Below are 16,137 nucleotides of genomic sequence, written 5' to 3' on the forward strand. Positions count from 1 at the left end.
CTCTTCAAGGCAGACCTTTGCAAGGAGACTCGGAGAGAAAACTACCTGTAACATCTCAGCCAACCGTATTTCAAAATAAACTTCTCCCACAAACTCATGTTGCTACCTGTAAAAATGCTGCTCAAATAGCTCTCAATGGACCTCTGTATATCTTCCAGTTGACCAAAAATATACGAGGTCTCTACCTATATTTTTTAGTTTGGGCCAAATGTGATGTAACAAGACTAACAATTGGCCTCCAAAGGGGTCCCTTTCAGGAAACATACTCTTAACCCAATGATGCCAAAGGGCCTAAGTATTTAAGGATACTTCTGGCTGTGCTCCACGAATATCAGTGCACTCCCCGACTTATCCTGTGTCCTTGGGGCTGAGGGGGCCATCTGTGGCCAATGGGGAGCAAACAGGAGTGGAGGATTACACTCCTGGGCCGTGCAGTTGAAAGCTAGGTGCCTTGTCGATTTTTCTATCAATTTTTTCTCCACCACAGGTGGGAAAGGGCTGCCCAACCCCCCTCAGACGTCACACGGTGAGGACTCAGCTTCGTGTGGTTAGGCCACTGGGTGGCGGGGGGGTATCTTCTGCAGCAGCTCCAGCAGCTGATTCCAGCACTGCCCAGGCTGACCACCCTGCCTCAGTGTTGTTTCGGAAGGGACAGGGCCGTGGGTGGGGTCACATCTTTAGTTACTCAGGGTGCGCTCCTCTGGAATTGTCTCCAAGCCCATTGAAAGCATCACCCAAACCAATCATTAGCTTTACGGTCGCCCTTCCCTTTTTTGGCCCAAAATGGTTCTGCTCGGTAGGTTCACCTCCATTTCCACTATCCTTAGCTCCCAACAGGCAACTTTCAGCTATTTCTAGGATAAGTACTTTGCACAACTGAGATCATGCAAAAGAAGGAATTCTAGAAGGAAATTCCGAAAGTTATTTTCAAGCCATGTGTTAAGCAGTGAACATATAATTGGGAAGTGTGTGCAGTCCTACGATATGATCACATGTCCGGGACAGCATCTGTTTAGATCTGTAAACCTGATTTTCTTTATTCGAGAACAATGACTTCTCTTTAGGCACTGCAGGACCCAGAATTAAATTTGTATTTTTCTCTACAGTCAGGGATCTGATATTCGCCGCCTGCCAGGCACTGGAATGAGCATTTCCTGGTGCTCAGACCTAATCCTCACATGAACTCATTGGCACATTTCTGGACTGTATTTTGCAGAGGAGGACGCTGAAGGTGATGGAGGAGTCTTGTCTAAGGTAGTGTTTCTCCCCCTTTTTTTCATAGGCACTTCCCCTAAGGGGCCTTTATAGACATTTTTTTCCTAATCACACCCTCCCAATGAAATTTTAATATCAATGACAAACTGCATATCTGTGTATGTACTAGATGTGTGTGTGTGTGTGTGTGTGTGTGTGTGTGCGCTTGATATACAAAAAGTCAGTTTTTTCACCTTCCCCAAACCCATTTTCGCCGCTTTGGGGATGATCACATTCCCGGTAGGAATACATGCTCTAAGGCGACCCACGAGGTGAGGGACTGGTGAAGTCTGGCCCCAAATCCAGGCTGTCTGACTCTGGCCCGTGTTCGTACCTCACTTCCCAGTGTTTGCCGCTTTTCGTCTTGCCCTCCTGCAGCTTTGGGCCTTCACGCGTTTCCATCACTCTCAGGATAAGGCAGTGGCATCCGGGGCCTTCGCGATCGGGCCCCTCCTGTCCCCTCATGCTTTGTTCCAGCAACACTGAACCACAGGTGCCTGCTTACGAGAGGCCGGGTTCTCTCTCTCCAGCGCCACGCCTCCTGCACTGGCTGGGGACCGCTGTGCTTCCAGGCCCAGCTCGGGCATCAGCTCCCCCAAGGAGCTTTGTCTGACTCCACCCCGCCCCCCAGCCTGCTGCAAGTCCTGCCTGTCACTCCTGTCCATACACTCGCCATAGTCTTTGTTTACCTGACTGCATCGCCCAGTGGACTGTGAGGGCCTTGAGGTAAGGGCCATCAACCCTAAATCACCAGGCCCAGCACGGTGTGTGGCAGGAACTCCATAAGCGCTTGCCGAATAGGAGCTGCAAGGGGCTCCGATGCCCACAGAATAGTAAAATAGCTTTATTATTTCATAGCAGAACCCTTAGCTGAACCTTCTAAACTCCTGCATGCACTCTTTAATAATCCTGCACTTGAGACAGGATTGAAAACACCCCTCATTTTCCAGGGCATGACACACACACGCGTGACACCAGAGTCCTAGTGAGAACCTGAGGCTGGCCGCGCTGAGCTCACACGCCTGCCTTGTTTCTTTCCGGCTATTTACACGTGTATTTCCCCTGCTATCCAAGTCTGATTTCTCTTTTCTTAGTGCAAATCCCTCCCCCTCCTTGATTCCGATTTCCCAGCTTTTGGAGGGGACACCGCCCTCTTCTGTCTGCCTGGCACCTGCATCCAGTCACCTCTCTGGGTCTTGACGGTCCTTTGGGGAACCACCCCTTGTCCACCTTCAATGCATGTGGTTTCGAGGGCAATGTCCTCATTTCTGGGCTCCAGAGTTAAATATAAGACCCAGGCCTGACAAGTCTTCATCCCCGCTGGCTGCCAGAGGGCTCTGGGGATGGGCAAATAGCCTGAGTCAGTCCTAAGACATGCCATCTTGGGGTTTAACTGGCTCTACTGGAGGAGAGCAATGCCCTTTCCACTGGGATGGGGGGATGTAAGTCCAACATGGGCCAGAGGCCACCATGTGGAAACAGTCAGAGGGCCTTCCCAAGAGGAAAGACCATACAGAGAGAGTGCAGATCCCAGAGACAGAGGGAGAGAGAGAGAGGCTCACTAAACATGCCGAGGCCCGTTTTCCTTGGTCTGTCTTCCGAAAAGAGCTGGGCCTGATGCTCCTGAACATCCAACGTCACGAATCAACCAACTCTTTCTTTCCTGTGCTTAAGGCAGTTTGGAAGAGGTCTCTGTCAGCTGTAACAGAAATGGTTCTGACCAGTAGTGGATGAGAACAATGCACACTCCTGAGCCCACGGTAGGCATTTCAACAAATGTTGGTTGCCTTTCCCTTCCCTGGTCAAAGAAAGCAGCTGAGTCTAACAGTAAGGCACTGGCACAACAGGCCCACGGATCCCAAGTCCGTGTGACTTAGAGCTGAACATCCATCATGCTCAGCCTCCACAGGATTCAGTGTAGTACCAGGTATGTATCTCAGTGGTTCAATAAGTTTATGGATTCTAGATTGAAGACATCTTGTGTTCAAAACCAGGGTCCACCACTTCCTACAGGACCCTTCATGAGTCACGTGCCCCCCCAAGCTTCTGCCCCCCCCCCCCCCGCCTTTTTTTTGCGGTACACCGGCCTCTCACTGTTGTGGCCTCTCACTGTTGTGGAGCACAGGCTCCGGACGCACAGGCTCAGCGGCCATGGCTCACGGGCCCAGCCGCTCAGCGGCATGTGGGATCTTCCCAGACCAGGGCATGAACCCGCGTCCCCTGCATCGGCAGGCAGACTCCCAACTACTGCACCACCAGGGAAGCCCTGCCCCTTACTTTTAATATGGGGATGGTAACATACAAATTTGTCGTAAGGATCCCAGGAGATGGGGCCTGGCGAGGGCTTGGCACAGCAGCTGGTGCTCAAAAAGGACTCTGTGGGGCTTCCCTGGTCTCCGCAACGGGAGAGGCCACAACAATGAGAGCAAGGGACACTAACATCGTGCAAGGGACACTAGTGGAGAAACAATTCAGAGTCCTCGGCTTTCATTTCCAACGGTTTCATGAACCCGTGCAATTGCAGTGAAAAGAGCCCTAAGTGAACACACAGAAACCAGAGCAATAGCTGTAAAGGCTCAGTCCTCGGTGGTAGAAACTGCCACCGTGGCGAGCTGGTTGGAACCCCCGGCGTCAAGGCCTGCCACCTGAGGAAACACTCCAGAAGGTTTTGATCTGCCTCGATGCTCTACTTAGGTCAAGTCTGTTGACCAATCATCCGCTCTCACCGCGCCTCAAAAGGCAGGAGAGGAGCACTGCTGGTCTAGCTTCAAAACCGCATCATCGAAGGGAAACACCCGTCTTCTCTGCATTTACCCATTTTCTGTGTGAGCTCCCCAACGCGTCCCTCTTTCACATTAATAATAAAGAAAAAAAAAGATGGTCATTAAAAAGGTCTTTATCTCTCTAGGCTGTTCTCATGCTTAGCAAACTTGTCCATCCTGATGCTAGTTCAATTTTACTTTGCTTGCTCTGTAAGAATTTTCTCCTTCCTGCTCATTTTTGTGTACTGGCGTTAGGAGTTTGGTAAAAACTCACAGGCAGCATCTACTGGAGGAGGTTTAAAGCTCTGGTTACTTTAAACCAAGCTTTGAATATAAACATATATATGTATATATATAAGTAATATATATAAGACATTATAAATATATTTTAAACATGAAATAATCATGTATTACTCAATACATATGTTTGAGTCAGACTCACTGAGTTTGTCAAAAATATAAACAGTGTGAATTTCTAATGGGAAAAAACACCTTGAATGTAAGGGTCTTGAAAGCTCTCTTTATGACATTACACAGCCCCTTCCTGTAAGCAGCTTGCCCTCAACATGTCTGCTTGGCCAAATGTCCATGGTCTTCTTTGGCCAGAGTGATCCATTCTCAGGTAGGCAGAGAGCCAAGGTGGGCCAACCAGAAACAACCCTGAGGTTTTTGCTAGAACTATTTGGAACAGGAACTTTTTCACACTGGGGTTGCTAGGGTTACCCAGCCTGGGGCAGCTGTGGGTTCTCTGTGCTTCTTTGTGGGGAGAGTCTGCAACTAAAACCACACAGCACCAAAAAGAGCCAAGAGAAGGGCAGGCAGACCTTTCGTTCCCTCTATGTGCTCAGTTCAACCCACGTTAGGCAGCCTCCCACTTACTAACGGGCTCCAGACAACTACTTGTTTGCAAACCACTGTCCTGGAGAAAGGATGGCATGGAGGTGAGTCTATTGTTTCCAGGCTCACCCTGAAACACAATATAATCCACATCTAGCTGGTCTGTAGCACTAACAGGGCTATAGTTAGACGCCTGGGGAAGCCTCAGATGAACGCTTCCTTCTTCTCTTTTCTTTCCAACTGAAAACAGACCTAGGGACACAGGCCAATCTGTCAGCAGATTCTGTTGATCCCACCTTCAGAATGTATCTCTATCCAATCAGTTCCACAACCTGCACTGCTGCCCTCATGGGAGACACCATCACTCCTTCTGGGACCAGTTCAGTAGTCTTCTACCTGGTCTCTTTGCTTTTGCAGCACAGCCAAGTCATCCTGAAGTCAGATCACAACACTTCTCTACCGAACAGTACTTCTCTTAGGGTCAAAGGCAATGTGTGTACAATGGCCCACAAAGCGGTACCTGACCCAACTCCCTTCCATCCTGTTTCTTCCTGATACCCTCTCTCCTACCACTCTCCCCCATTCTCACCTGCTCCAGCCACACCTCTTGGCCATTCCTGGAACATACGAGGCGCACTCCTGCCTCAGGGCCTTTGCACATGCTGTTTCCTCTGCCTGGAACATGCCCCACATGGAGCCCATTTGACTCCTTCCTCCTTTAGGTCTTTGGACAAATACCACTCGCCAGGTAGGCCTTCCTTAACCGCTCTGACCACTCACCGCTAAGCCTCAGCATCCTCCCTCTGCTTTCCAGATTTAGTTTTCTCCATTATACACTTACCACCACCTTGTTTTTGCTTTACTTATTGCCTGTCTCCCCCACTAAGATGTAAGCTCCATGAGAGAAGAGTGTCTGGCACACCATAGGGGCTCAAAATTCCTCAAATGAATGGAAAGAAGGGAGGGAGGGAGGGAAATATGACACCTATTCATCAGTGATGAAGCTTGTTAAAGGGCAGAAGCTTCCTACGTCAGTCTGAGAGGTGAAGGCAGCCAGGCCAGCCACGTGGGCCAGCCTGCTTCACTCAGTTAAACTGGCTGACAGAGTGTAGCTGAAAAAACACACAACTTTTAAATAGAAGCTGCAAGCAGGCTTCCCGTGGGAAGCAGTGAGAACCAGTTCAAGGATGATGCTAACATAAGGATGACTTTCCATCAGCCATCTTTATCCTGTGTGTATTAAATGCCACACAACATGATAAACGTTTTCCTATCACCGAATTTGCAGCAAAGGGCTATGAAAACAATTTTCAGGTCAAGAGGAGCTATTATGTGGATACGACAAAGCGAAGCATGGTCTCAGGGAAACTGGAAATGCTATGAAACTTATTAACTCATTTTGCAGGTTTAGGAACTAAAGCTCAAAGTGGAAATGGGATTTGTTGCCAGCAAGTAGCAGGCCTGGGATTTGAACCCGGATCTCCCTGATTCCCAAGCAAAAGCCTCTCTGGCGCTAAGTCCTAGAAACTCATCGTGAGTGCTTTCATCTCAGTAGTGGCTCTATCCCACCGGCTTCTTGCAGATAAAGCGGATCTCCCAGGTGGTGACACCAGAAACACTCCAGCTACCTTACCTTTCTGAATGAAGAGGCCATGGGCTTCCCCTCCCCCGGGGCCAGCCCCCCCCCCCGCCCCCCGCCAGGGCAGCATGCTGACAGCACAAGCCGACGCCCACACCCTCTCTGTCAGTGCTGCCTGGCTGACTCACCTCCAGTAAACTAGTACAGCAATGAGAAGGATGAGGCACACGAAGGTCAAGGCTGACACCACAATCAGAGGGACGATCCACTCCATCCTCCCTGGAGAAGGGCGGCTTATCATTCCAGAGGTGTTCTTTTCTGCTGCAAAGAGAAACCATGCCAGTTAGAGGACAGAGGCTAGCCGAGCCGGGGGGCTGGGGAGCCAGAGTGTGATGCGGGTTTCTGCTCCAGTTTTGGGTGGATTCTGGAGAACAAGGCTACCTGGTGACAAGGGGCAACCTGCAGCCCACACTGCTTCCCACTGAGTCCCAAGCCAAATGGGACCTTTTTCTGCAGGCTGCACCCTGTAATCGCCAGTGGGATGGATTTGCAGGTAGAGTTCAAGGTGCTGTTAAGAAGAGTTGCACGGAAGACAGAGACCCAGCCTCTCTCCAAGAACCTTACTGTCCCTGAGCGGCCTTTGGATACACTGAAGAAATGTGCTCAAGTCGGAAGGTAGCACAAAACTTGCCCGTGGAAAGAGGCGGGGGAGCCTTGCAGGTTTGCCAAGGCAGGAGGGATGGAGGCAACGATGGGTTTTACTAAGGTAACCGGCTGTGACTGCAATGGGTATGTCTTTCTTTGTCTGTTTAGCATCTGTTACCCCTTCCTCTAGTAACTGCACCCATTTCTGCTGTGGGAGACCACCTCTCCCCAACAGACAGTCCTGGTGGCACAACTGTCCAAGTGTGGGCCCCCCAGGCTCCCGGCCAAGGGGAGGGGCAGGACTCAAGCTAAGGCAATGGTGCTCTCACCCCCAGAATCTCAACGAGCCACTCAAAGTCTGAGCAACCGCACATCCCAGCAGGAGCACCCAGACTCCTCTGCCTACCAGTTCCCCAGAGATCCTGTTTTTCCTCAAATATGGTTCAAAAGCTTTTCCTTTGATCTCCTCTCCCACCCGCCCCCTCTCCCCATTCTTCTAAAAGCTCTCAGACTGGCCGCCACGCCTCGCTCTCCTCCGAGCGCACAGCGGCTACTCAACAGCAGCCAGTGCAGGGGTTAACCAGGGAAGCTTGTGAAATGGTCCAGGATTCTCTCTGGTCAACCAGCGCCTCTTACCCCAGCAGCTCCTCCTGTCTCTCTCAGGCCCCGAGGATCTTCACAAGTCCCCAGCAGCCTCAGGTGAGAACCTAGTCTCTTGAACTGTGGGGTCAATGCCTGGAAATCTCCAGGTAGCCCGAATGAAGCTCAGATGCGATGCGGGGCTGGGAAGAGCCCAGGTACACAGAGACGGTCACGAGAGGCACGCGGCGAGAAAGCGAAGGTTCGCTGTGACCACAAGAAGCCCACAGAATCATCCACAGCTGGCTGCAGGCTGACCCGTGCTCAGCAAGGATTCCTCCTGCTCTGCAAAAACGAGGCCAGCCTGCAGCCAGCCGCACGCGTCCGTCTGCTGGATGGACTAAATGCAGGGCTAATCAGGCTGCGTTTCCAAGAGAGAGGAGGTGGGCTGAGCAGGAAAGAGATAACTGTCCCTGGGAGGAGACTGCTAAAGAGGCAAGACCTGGAGTGAAGAAGAAATGGGTTACAGGGTTTTTACTGGGTTTCCTCGAATGTACTGGACCTTGATGCCCTCCTTTGTTTCATGCACAGGCAGGGCCAGATTTATGTCCAGCTCACAAGTAAAAAGACACAGAGGCAGGCAAGTGAGGCACACTCTGATTAAAAAGCACAGGAGGGCAGCCGGCGGTTTATAAACTGCCTTCCTAACTATGCCAGCCCATTTCTCGATATCCCTTGCTCCACAATTTTTCATCAGGCAGCTATCTGTCAAGCCCCGACTGTGTGTCAGGCACGGTGCTAGGGGAGGCGGATGCAGCAGAACATCAGACAGGAACAACCCTGTGCCCGTGGGGCAGGAACTTACAGGGGGGGAAGCAGACACATGACCAAGCAATTAGAATAAAATGAATGTGACGCCAGGGAAAGCACAACGGGTACAGGGGAACAGCTGTCCTAGCCCAGGAATTCTGGAGGGGCTTCCTGACGTTCGGGTGGGAGCTGAAGGATGAAGGGGAGTTAGCCAGGCCAAGGGCAAGGGCAGGTGTGTTCTGGAGAGAGTGCACTGAAGCGGGGGGAGGGGGGTAGGAGAACAAGGGGGGCCACCAAGATGGAGCGTTAGAGGCCACCTCAGCCAGGGTCTATAGGCTGAATTACGGGCACCGCTTTTAGGCCCCAGGGCTTGCAGTGGAACTCACTGCAGTATTGTAAGCTGAGGCAGACAAGCATCAGATGTGCAGTCTATCCCTCAATATAATGCTTTAATTGCAAAGCTCTGGCCACCAGCCACACTTTCCCCCATTGTTCTTGTACTTTTGGATAAAGCAGGGATTTTAATTAGGAATTTATGGGATTTTGATTATGTAGCTCTTACGTGGTATGAGTTAACTGGCTTAGAATGTGCAAATACACGTGCGGCAAGAACCACAGTTGCAAATGAGGTTAATTTTTCAGGGCTCCAGCAGGGGGCAGCCCAGCCAGGTAATAATCTGGCAGGCAGTGGGGAATCCCCAAGCCTGGATGGTCCTGTTAATGGAAAATATGGCAGGAGGGCTGACATTACAGGCCACACGTCCAAGGAACTCACTATCCACCGTGGGAAGCCCCTGCATACCCAGGGTCTTATTTCTTATTTCTCTTTTTTTTTGCGGTATGCAGGCCTCTCGCTGTTGTGGCCTCTCCCATTGTGGAGCACAGGCTCCAGACGTGCAGGCTCAGCAGCCATGGCTCACGGGCCCAGCTGCTCCGCGGCATGTGGGATCTTCCCGGACTGGGGCACGAACCCGTGTCCCCTGCATTGGCAGGTGGACTCTCAACCACTGCGCCATCAGGGAAGCCCCCAGGGTCTTATTTCTTTCCTTGCCTTCTTACAGAAAAGGATTCCTGCCTGGGCTACTACACAGTAGGCAGCTATGGGTAGGAGACCAAATACAAACCCCAGGTCCTTCTCATGCTCAATCACTGAAAAGGACCCTTCGCCAAAACTGTCCCTCAGGTCTCACCACTGAGCTACTGCTCTTTCTAACATTTCATGGCGCTGTGTAAGGTTTTTTTTTGTTGTTGTTTTTGTGAGGGGATGGAGGAGTGAACACATCAGAAATCCTTCTCTGGACAGCCCCCAAAATGGCAGTTTCTATGGAGGAGAACTCAGGCCGGCAACAACTTGCAGTGTGAGAGACCTAAGGAAATTTTTCTGACAGCAGTCTAATCTTGGCCTGGACTAATGACTGGCAGCCGGATTTGCCTGGGTCTTTTACATAAAGGTCAGGCAAATATAGGAGCGCTACTGGATTTCCATGTGGGCATGATCAAGCTGAGTTCATGCGAAAATTCACAGTACTGCTTTGTCTTCGCAGTACCAGGAGCCTGGAATTTCATGCCATGGCCGCATAGTCATGTGGAATCTGTTCCTGTCACTCTCCTGAGGAATCCCACACTGCCCTCAGGGACAGCAAAACCCTTCATGAGCGGGCCTTCCTCCCACCCCATCATCGCCTGCTGCGCCCCCTGCAACGGGTTCCGGCCACACCCACCCACCCAGTGACCATGATGGGCCATGGGTGCACCTCTCTGCCTTTGTCCCTGCTGATCTCACTGCCAGGAACACCCTTCCCATCCCGCTCTCAGAGGCTCCTCTTCATTCCTCAATCCTGGTTCAGGTGCTACCTTCTCTGTGAAGCCTCCCCAAACCCTCGGTCTGTGCTCTGGAGGGTAAAGATCACAGGTTCAAATCCTGGCCTGCCACCTTCTACGTGACCTCTAACCAATAACTGAAATCAGTTTAGGCCTGGAGTTCTTCATCTATAAAATGGGATAAAAGAACCTACTTCACAGAGGTGGTGGGAAAACTTAAGATGCACGTAGAACGCTTAGACGTGTGCCCAGCATTGAGCAAATGCTAAGTAAATACTCTCATTCTCATCATGGTGGTTGTCACTGTGCACTTCTTTTACGGCACACATCACACTCAATTACAAGTGCTCTTTTACTACTTACTGTAAGGTTCCCCCAAATCAGGGCTGATTTTCTCTGTATATAGAACAGTAATAAAGCTCTGTCTCCCACTAGCTGTGCAACTCTGGGCAAGTTACTTAACCTCTCTGGGCCTCAGTTTCCTCATCTGTAAATGGAAATAATAATATTGCTCACTACATGGTGGGTGGCGTGAGGATTACATGAGCTAATGCAATAAAACACTTAGCATGTTGCCTGGCAACCATAAGCACCTGGTTACCATTATCAACTGTGATGATGATCATCACGTCCCCACCCACCACCCACAGCATCACTAATTATCATCATCACCACCACCATCCTCTCCCTCTTCAACACCCTAGCACAGCGCCAGGCAGATGCTGAGTGCTCATCGGGTGTCTGCTAAATCTGAATCCCCCTGTTATAAATGAGGGCATGTGTGGCAACCACACAGAACCTCAGATGGGTTCTATGGGCATCAGCAGCAGGGGGCTGCCTGTGAGGAGACCGCCAGTGAAGAGCCAGAACCTCAAAGTCTGCCCCGAGACAAGACTGCACAATGCTTCTTGCCATCCTTCAGGAGAGACGCTTGTCCCACTGCCTGACTCAATCTGTGGCCCGGCAGGCCCTCAAAGGAGAAAGTATAATCAAACAGTGAAATACCAGAAGCTACTAGGGACACATAACATGCCGCCTGGCCTGGGTATACACTCTCTTCCTCCTTTGCTTCAGTCTCCTGACAATCTTCCCCACGTCAAGGCCCCCAGAGACTAGAACATATTATCAACTTTTCAGAGAAACCAACATCCTGCCCTTCAGAGTCAGGCAGACCTGATTACAAATTCTGGCTTAGGCCTTTCTAGCTGTGTGACTTTGGATAAGTGACTGCCTATCTCTGAGCCTCTGGTCGCTCCTCTGTCAAAGGGAAACAGATGATAATGCTCACCTCTCAGGGGACTTAGAAGGATTAAATGACATAATCCATGCAAAGCAGATTGTGCCAGATGCAAAACGAAATCACGGGGCCTCTTGTTCAGAAATTATTAAAGAGTTTCATAAAATGACAGCAGAACATGAAGGCCAACACAGGGCCTTCTGAGCACCAGGCTGTGTGACTGCACGGGCTGCATGCTCAGAAAGCCAGCCTTGACCAGTCAAGCACTGAGCACAGTGCCCGCGTCCAGAGAACGTTCGTTCTTCCTTTCAATGGAACCAAGCAACGGCGCTGACAGTGTGATAAAATTAGATGCTCCCAACTGTTAGAAGCAGCTCACTTTTATTCAGAGCTTCACTTGTATCCCAGCTGCCTCCTGAAAGGTCCAGCAGAGCTTGGCCACCCTGCTCCTGGAAGGTTTGCCTCTCTCCGTGATGCCCGAATCCTGACACCAGGACAAGTGCAGGACCTCTGGGTTAATGCACCTCCTTCTCGCCTCCATCTCTGATTTGTCCAGCTGGTTTGGGTTTGCCAGCAGGCCTAGCCCTTTGATTCCTGCCTGCCATGGGTTGTGTGAACTGGCAGCCCACAGATGTGTCTGGCTTGGCATCCCTCCCCCGGGAATTATTAATTAAATTGTGAGTTAGTTGCCAAGATTTAATAAACAATAGAGTTCACAAAGTAATCAAAATAAAAAAAAATAAAAATAAAAAAGGGAATCTTCTCCTGGAAATGCTCAAAACTGGCTAGCAACACAGGTCTGAATTCCCACATGGCAAACACCAGCTAGAACCAAGCAGCACACTCTCTAAGACAGGGCCTGGCTCATCAGTTTGCCACAGTCCTCACTGCTCCCTAATGTCTCACATCAGACCTGCTTTCTTCACTCCTGACTCCTGCTGCCAGCTCCCTCTGGCCAGTCGAATTTCTGTCTGCAGGACGGCACTCTGACCCAAAGAATCAGCAGAACAACGCACACACCTGGGACTTTTACAAAGGCCTTATCATCAAAAGCAAAAATCATGGTTTAATAAAACTCCTGACCAGGATTCTGAAATTACTAATTCAGCTCGAGAGAAGAGGCTGCTTCTGACCAGGCAGCTTTCCCAATTCCATATTTATTTTCAAAGAGATTTTATTTTTCAACCAATTAGAAATGAATCAGACAGTTGCTCCATCTATAAACGTGGGCCATTCCTCTCTGTGAACTTGGACCTTCTTCATACTCTTTCCAGGGCTGCATCTTGCTGGTCTGTGTGTAAAAGGATAAAAATGGAAAGGAGGTATCAACTTACACCCCGCTCTCCCCCAATAGATGTGATGTGCAGATGAGGAGCTGCTAGGAGGGTCAGAAGATGGGAGGCCAGGCAGGGCTGGGACTCAGAGAATGAGCCGGTTTCAGAAATGTCTTCCAGTGGAAACTTACGGCAAAATGCTGTCTAATACCTAACCCTCTCTGAGCATCTGCGGGAGGGAGGTAGGGTTTAATGACCTCCCCACAGCCCTTCCTCCTCCCAGCTTTTATTTCCGCATCCACCAGTATCTGAGTAAAGTGCCTCCATTCTGCTTTTTCCAAAAAATTAAAAAAAAAAAAAAAGAAAAAGAAAAACAGTTTTCAGTGGCATATGTCATCACTGAATTAATGCTGTTTGCCTTTTACTGGCTTGGCTCTCATCCCAGTAGAAGCAAATAAAAACGGAGTACAATGTACTATAAATGCTACAGGCAGTGAGACATCAGATGGACCTTTCTGAAACGCTTCCTACCCCACAGTGAGGGCTCAACTTCTGCTTCAGGACAAGAACTCCTACGTGGTCAAGACTAAAATGAGCTTGGATCTGAGAGGCCACTCTCAGGACTCGGGGAAAGTAGGATTCTTTCACTTTTCAAGAAAGATTAGGAGCAGAACAACCTGCACACTCAGACATCTACAGCCGGGTTCAGTCGTGCACAACCGGACTGCATTTGCTCTGATAAGGCCACTCCTTCAAAACCACCCGCAGCTGTGAATTAAGGCACTGTTTTTTTTAAAAAAAAAAACTGTGGTGAAACACACATAAAAGTCACCGTCTTAACCATGTCTAACAGTACAGTTCAGTAGGGGTAAGCATATCACACTGTTGTGCAACCGATTTCCAGAATCTGTTTTTCATCTGCAAAACTGAAACTCTGCACCTTTTAAACAGCAATTCCCCATCACCGCGACCCCAGCTCCCGGCAACCACCATCCTACTTTCTGCCTTACGACTTGACTACACTCTAGGTACCTCATGTAAGTGGACTCATATATATATATATATATATATATATATATATATATATATATATATATGGAATCATATACATATATATATATATTTGTCTTTTTGGGACTGGCTTATTTCACTAATGAAATAAGTCCTCAAGTTTCATCCATGTTGTAGCATGTGACACGATTTCCTTCTTTTTTAAGGCTGAATAATATTCCACTATAGGTATATACCACATTTTGTTCATCTATTCATCGGTCATTTGGGTTGCTTCCACCCCTTGGCTACTATAAATAATGCTGCTATGAACATGAGTGTACAAATATCTCTTCAAGACCCTGCCTTCAATTCTCTTGGGTAAATACCCATAAGTGGGATTGCTGGATCACATGGTAATGCTATTTTTAATTTTGTGGGGAACCTCCATACTGTTTCCCAAGTGGCTGCACCACTTTACATTCCCACCAACAGGGCACAAGGGTCCCCATTTCTTCACATCCTCACCAACACCTTATTTTCTATTTTGCTTTGGTTTGGGGGTTTCGTGGTAGCCCCCCTAATGGGTGTGAAGTAAACAGGCAGCCGCTTTTTTATAGGGCCACAAAATGTGTCTTATTTTTCTGGAGCCCTGGCATTAGCTAAACCACTGTTGCAGAGACATGATTGTGCGTTACAAATACATATATTCGCCTGCAATGGGACACGGGTTCCATGTTCCGATTCCCAAGTCTGAGCTGGACTTAGAGCATCTGTCATGTGTTTCAATTTATGTCACCACTAGGAGTTCTCATCAATAAGCCCTCCTTACCATTTCACACAGAGCTCACTTAATCAGACTCAACAGTGGAACTGTCATGTGTATTTCCATGAGGTGCTGGAAAATTGAGGGCGTGTGATAAATCCCAATTTAATTCCAAGTCCCATATATACGGCAGGTCCTCATCTACCAGAAATCACCGCCACAGACACGTCATTGCAACGTCACGTGACTCTGCCATCAGTCAGGACTCATGTCAAACACGCCGCTCCTTACAGCCTGAATCCCTGACCCCAGCAGCCTCTTTGGAAACCTCCATGTTCTTGGTGAGGTCTGGTTGCCTGCACTAAGAGATACACAGGCCGTCCTAGTTCAAAGATCACTCAGTGGGGGGCAGAAACTTCCAAGGACCCAGACACTTCCTGGGAGGAAACTAAATCGCACGGGTGCCTTCAGGGCACCCGAGCCAGTTTTTTCCAACACTCCCAGGACGATCACAGCCAAGAGCCGGGGCAAGCAGAATTACGTAGAAAACTTCTCCCCACAAAAAACCTGACCAACAAAACTAGCCCGGGCTGCAAACTGCCACGGTCGTCCATACGAGTGCCTGTTCTATTTTATTTTAAATAAAGTATGCAACATTTTCCTACCTCCCTATACCCCAGCTGAGTTTCACATTCATGATGTCTGCCCTATCTTCATGAGCGTGTATTGCTACTTCTTTCTGACCTTAAATTAACTACTATTTTTTCCCTCAAGTAAACTTCTTTGAAAAGGAACTTTATGTTAATACTAGAAATCATAGTTTCTCCACCATGGCACTATCAACACTTTGGACCAGGTCATTCTTTGTTGCGGGGCTGGTCTGTGCCCTGTAGGATGTTTAGCAGCATCCTTGGTCTCTTCCCACTAAATGCCAGTAGCAGCCCCCTCCTCAGTCATGATAACCAAAAATGTTTCCAGATATCGCCAAATATCCCTGCAGGGAAGGGGAACGAAATCATCACTCTGGTTGAGAACCTGTGCCATAAACTAAAAAATGGTATCTTTTTAAAAGTACACATTCAAATACTCGTTTAATAATTAATACTTCACCTGAAACCATCTTGTGCTGCCCACTCAGGGAGCAAGCCCCTAAGGCGGGATGCAGGCAGCACCACGGTGGAGTCAGGGCTCATGTCTGACCCCCGGGCTCGCCACGTCTTGCCTGGGGCACGTTCCTTAACCATCTGAGCCTCAGTCTCCTCACTGGTCTAATGGCAACAAGGACAGCACAGGCCTCCCGGGGGATAAGTGACATCACATTTTGGCTTTTAGCACACACAACACCAGCATAGAACAAATGTTAACCAGTGATGTAATTATTTTTATAATCAAAGGTTTTCTTTAGAGCTTGAAAGTTCCAAAGAGGTGCCCAAAGGAGTGGGGTTTGCCCAAAAGGAGTGGGGTGGCTGGAGCTTGGCACCCTTGACTCTGGCTCAGAGCAGAACAGCAGCCCTAAGTTGCTGACCAACACAGTCCATTCCTAGCTCAGGGGCAGGACAAAGGCCAGCCAGGGGCCAGTTCTG

The 16,137-nt window shown here is 49.3% G+C and overlaps 1 protein-coding gene across 4 annotated transcripts in view; it reads right to left on the reverse strand.

Annotated features, from left to right (window-relative positions):
- The window catches only part of PTPRG (protein tyrosine phosphatase receptor type G), a 749,834-nt gene that overhangs the window by 85,362 nt on the left and 648,335 nt on the right, over positions 1–16,137 (reverse strand). For 3 of the 4 annotated variants that reach the window (XM_081245085.1, XM_081245084.1, XM_081245082.1), the window contains exon 13: positions 6,621–6,753. In XM_081245085.1, coding sequence (XP_081101211.1) covers positions 6,621–6,753 — 133 coding nt within the window. The remainder of the gene's footprint in view (positions 1–6,620; positions 6,754–16,137) is intronic. The other variant, XM_081245083.1, reaches the window with a different exon arrangement.

The sequence above is a fragment of the Mesoplodon bidens genome (genome assembly GCF_964165515.1).
Source record: "Mesoplodon bidens genome assembly, chromosome: 10".
Taxonomy (NCBI): domain Eukaryota; kingdom Metazoa; phylum Chordata; class Mammalia; order Artiodactyla; family Ziphiidae; genus Mesoplodon; species Mesoplodon bidens.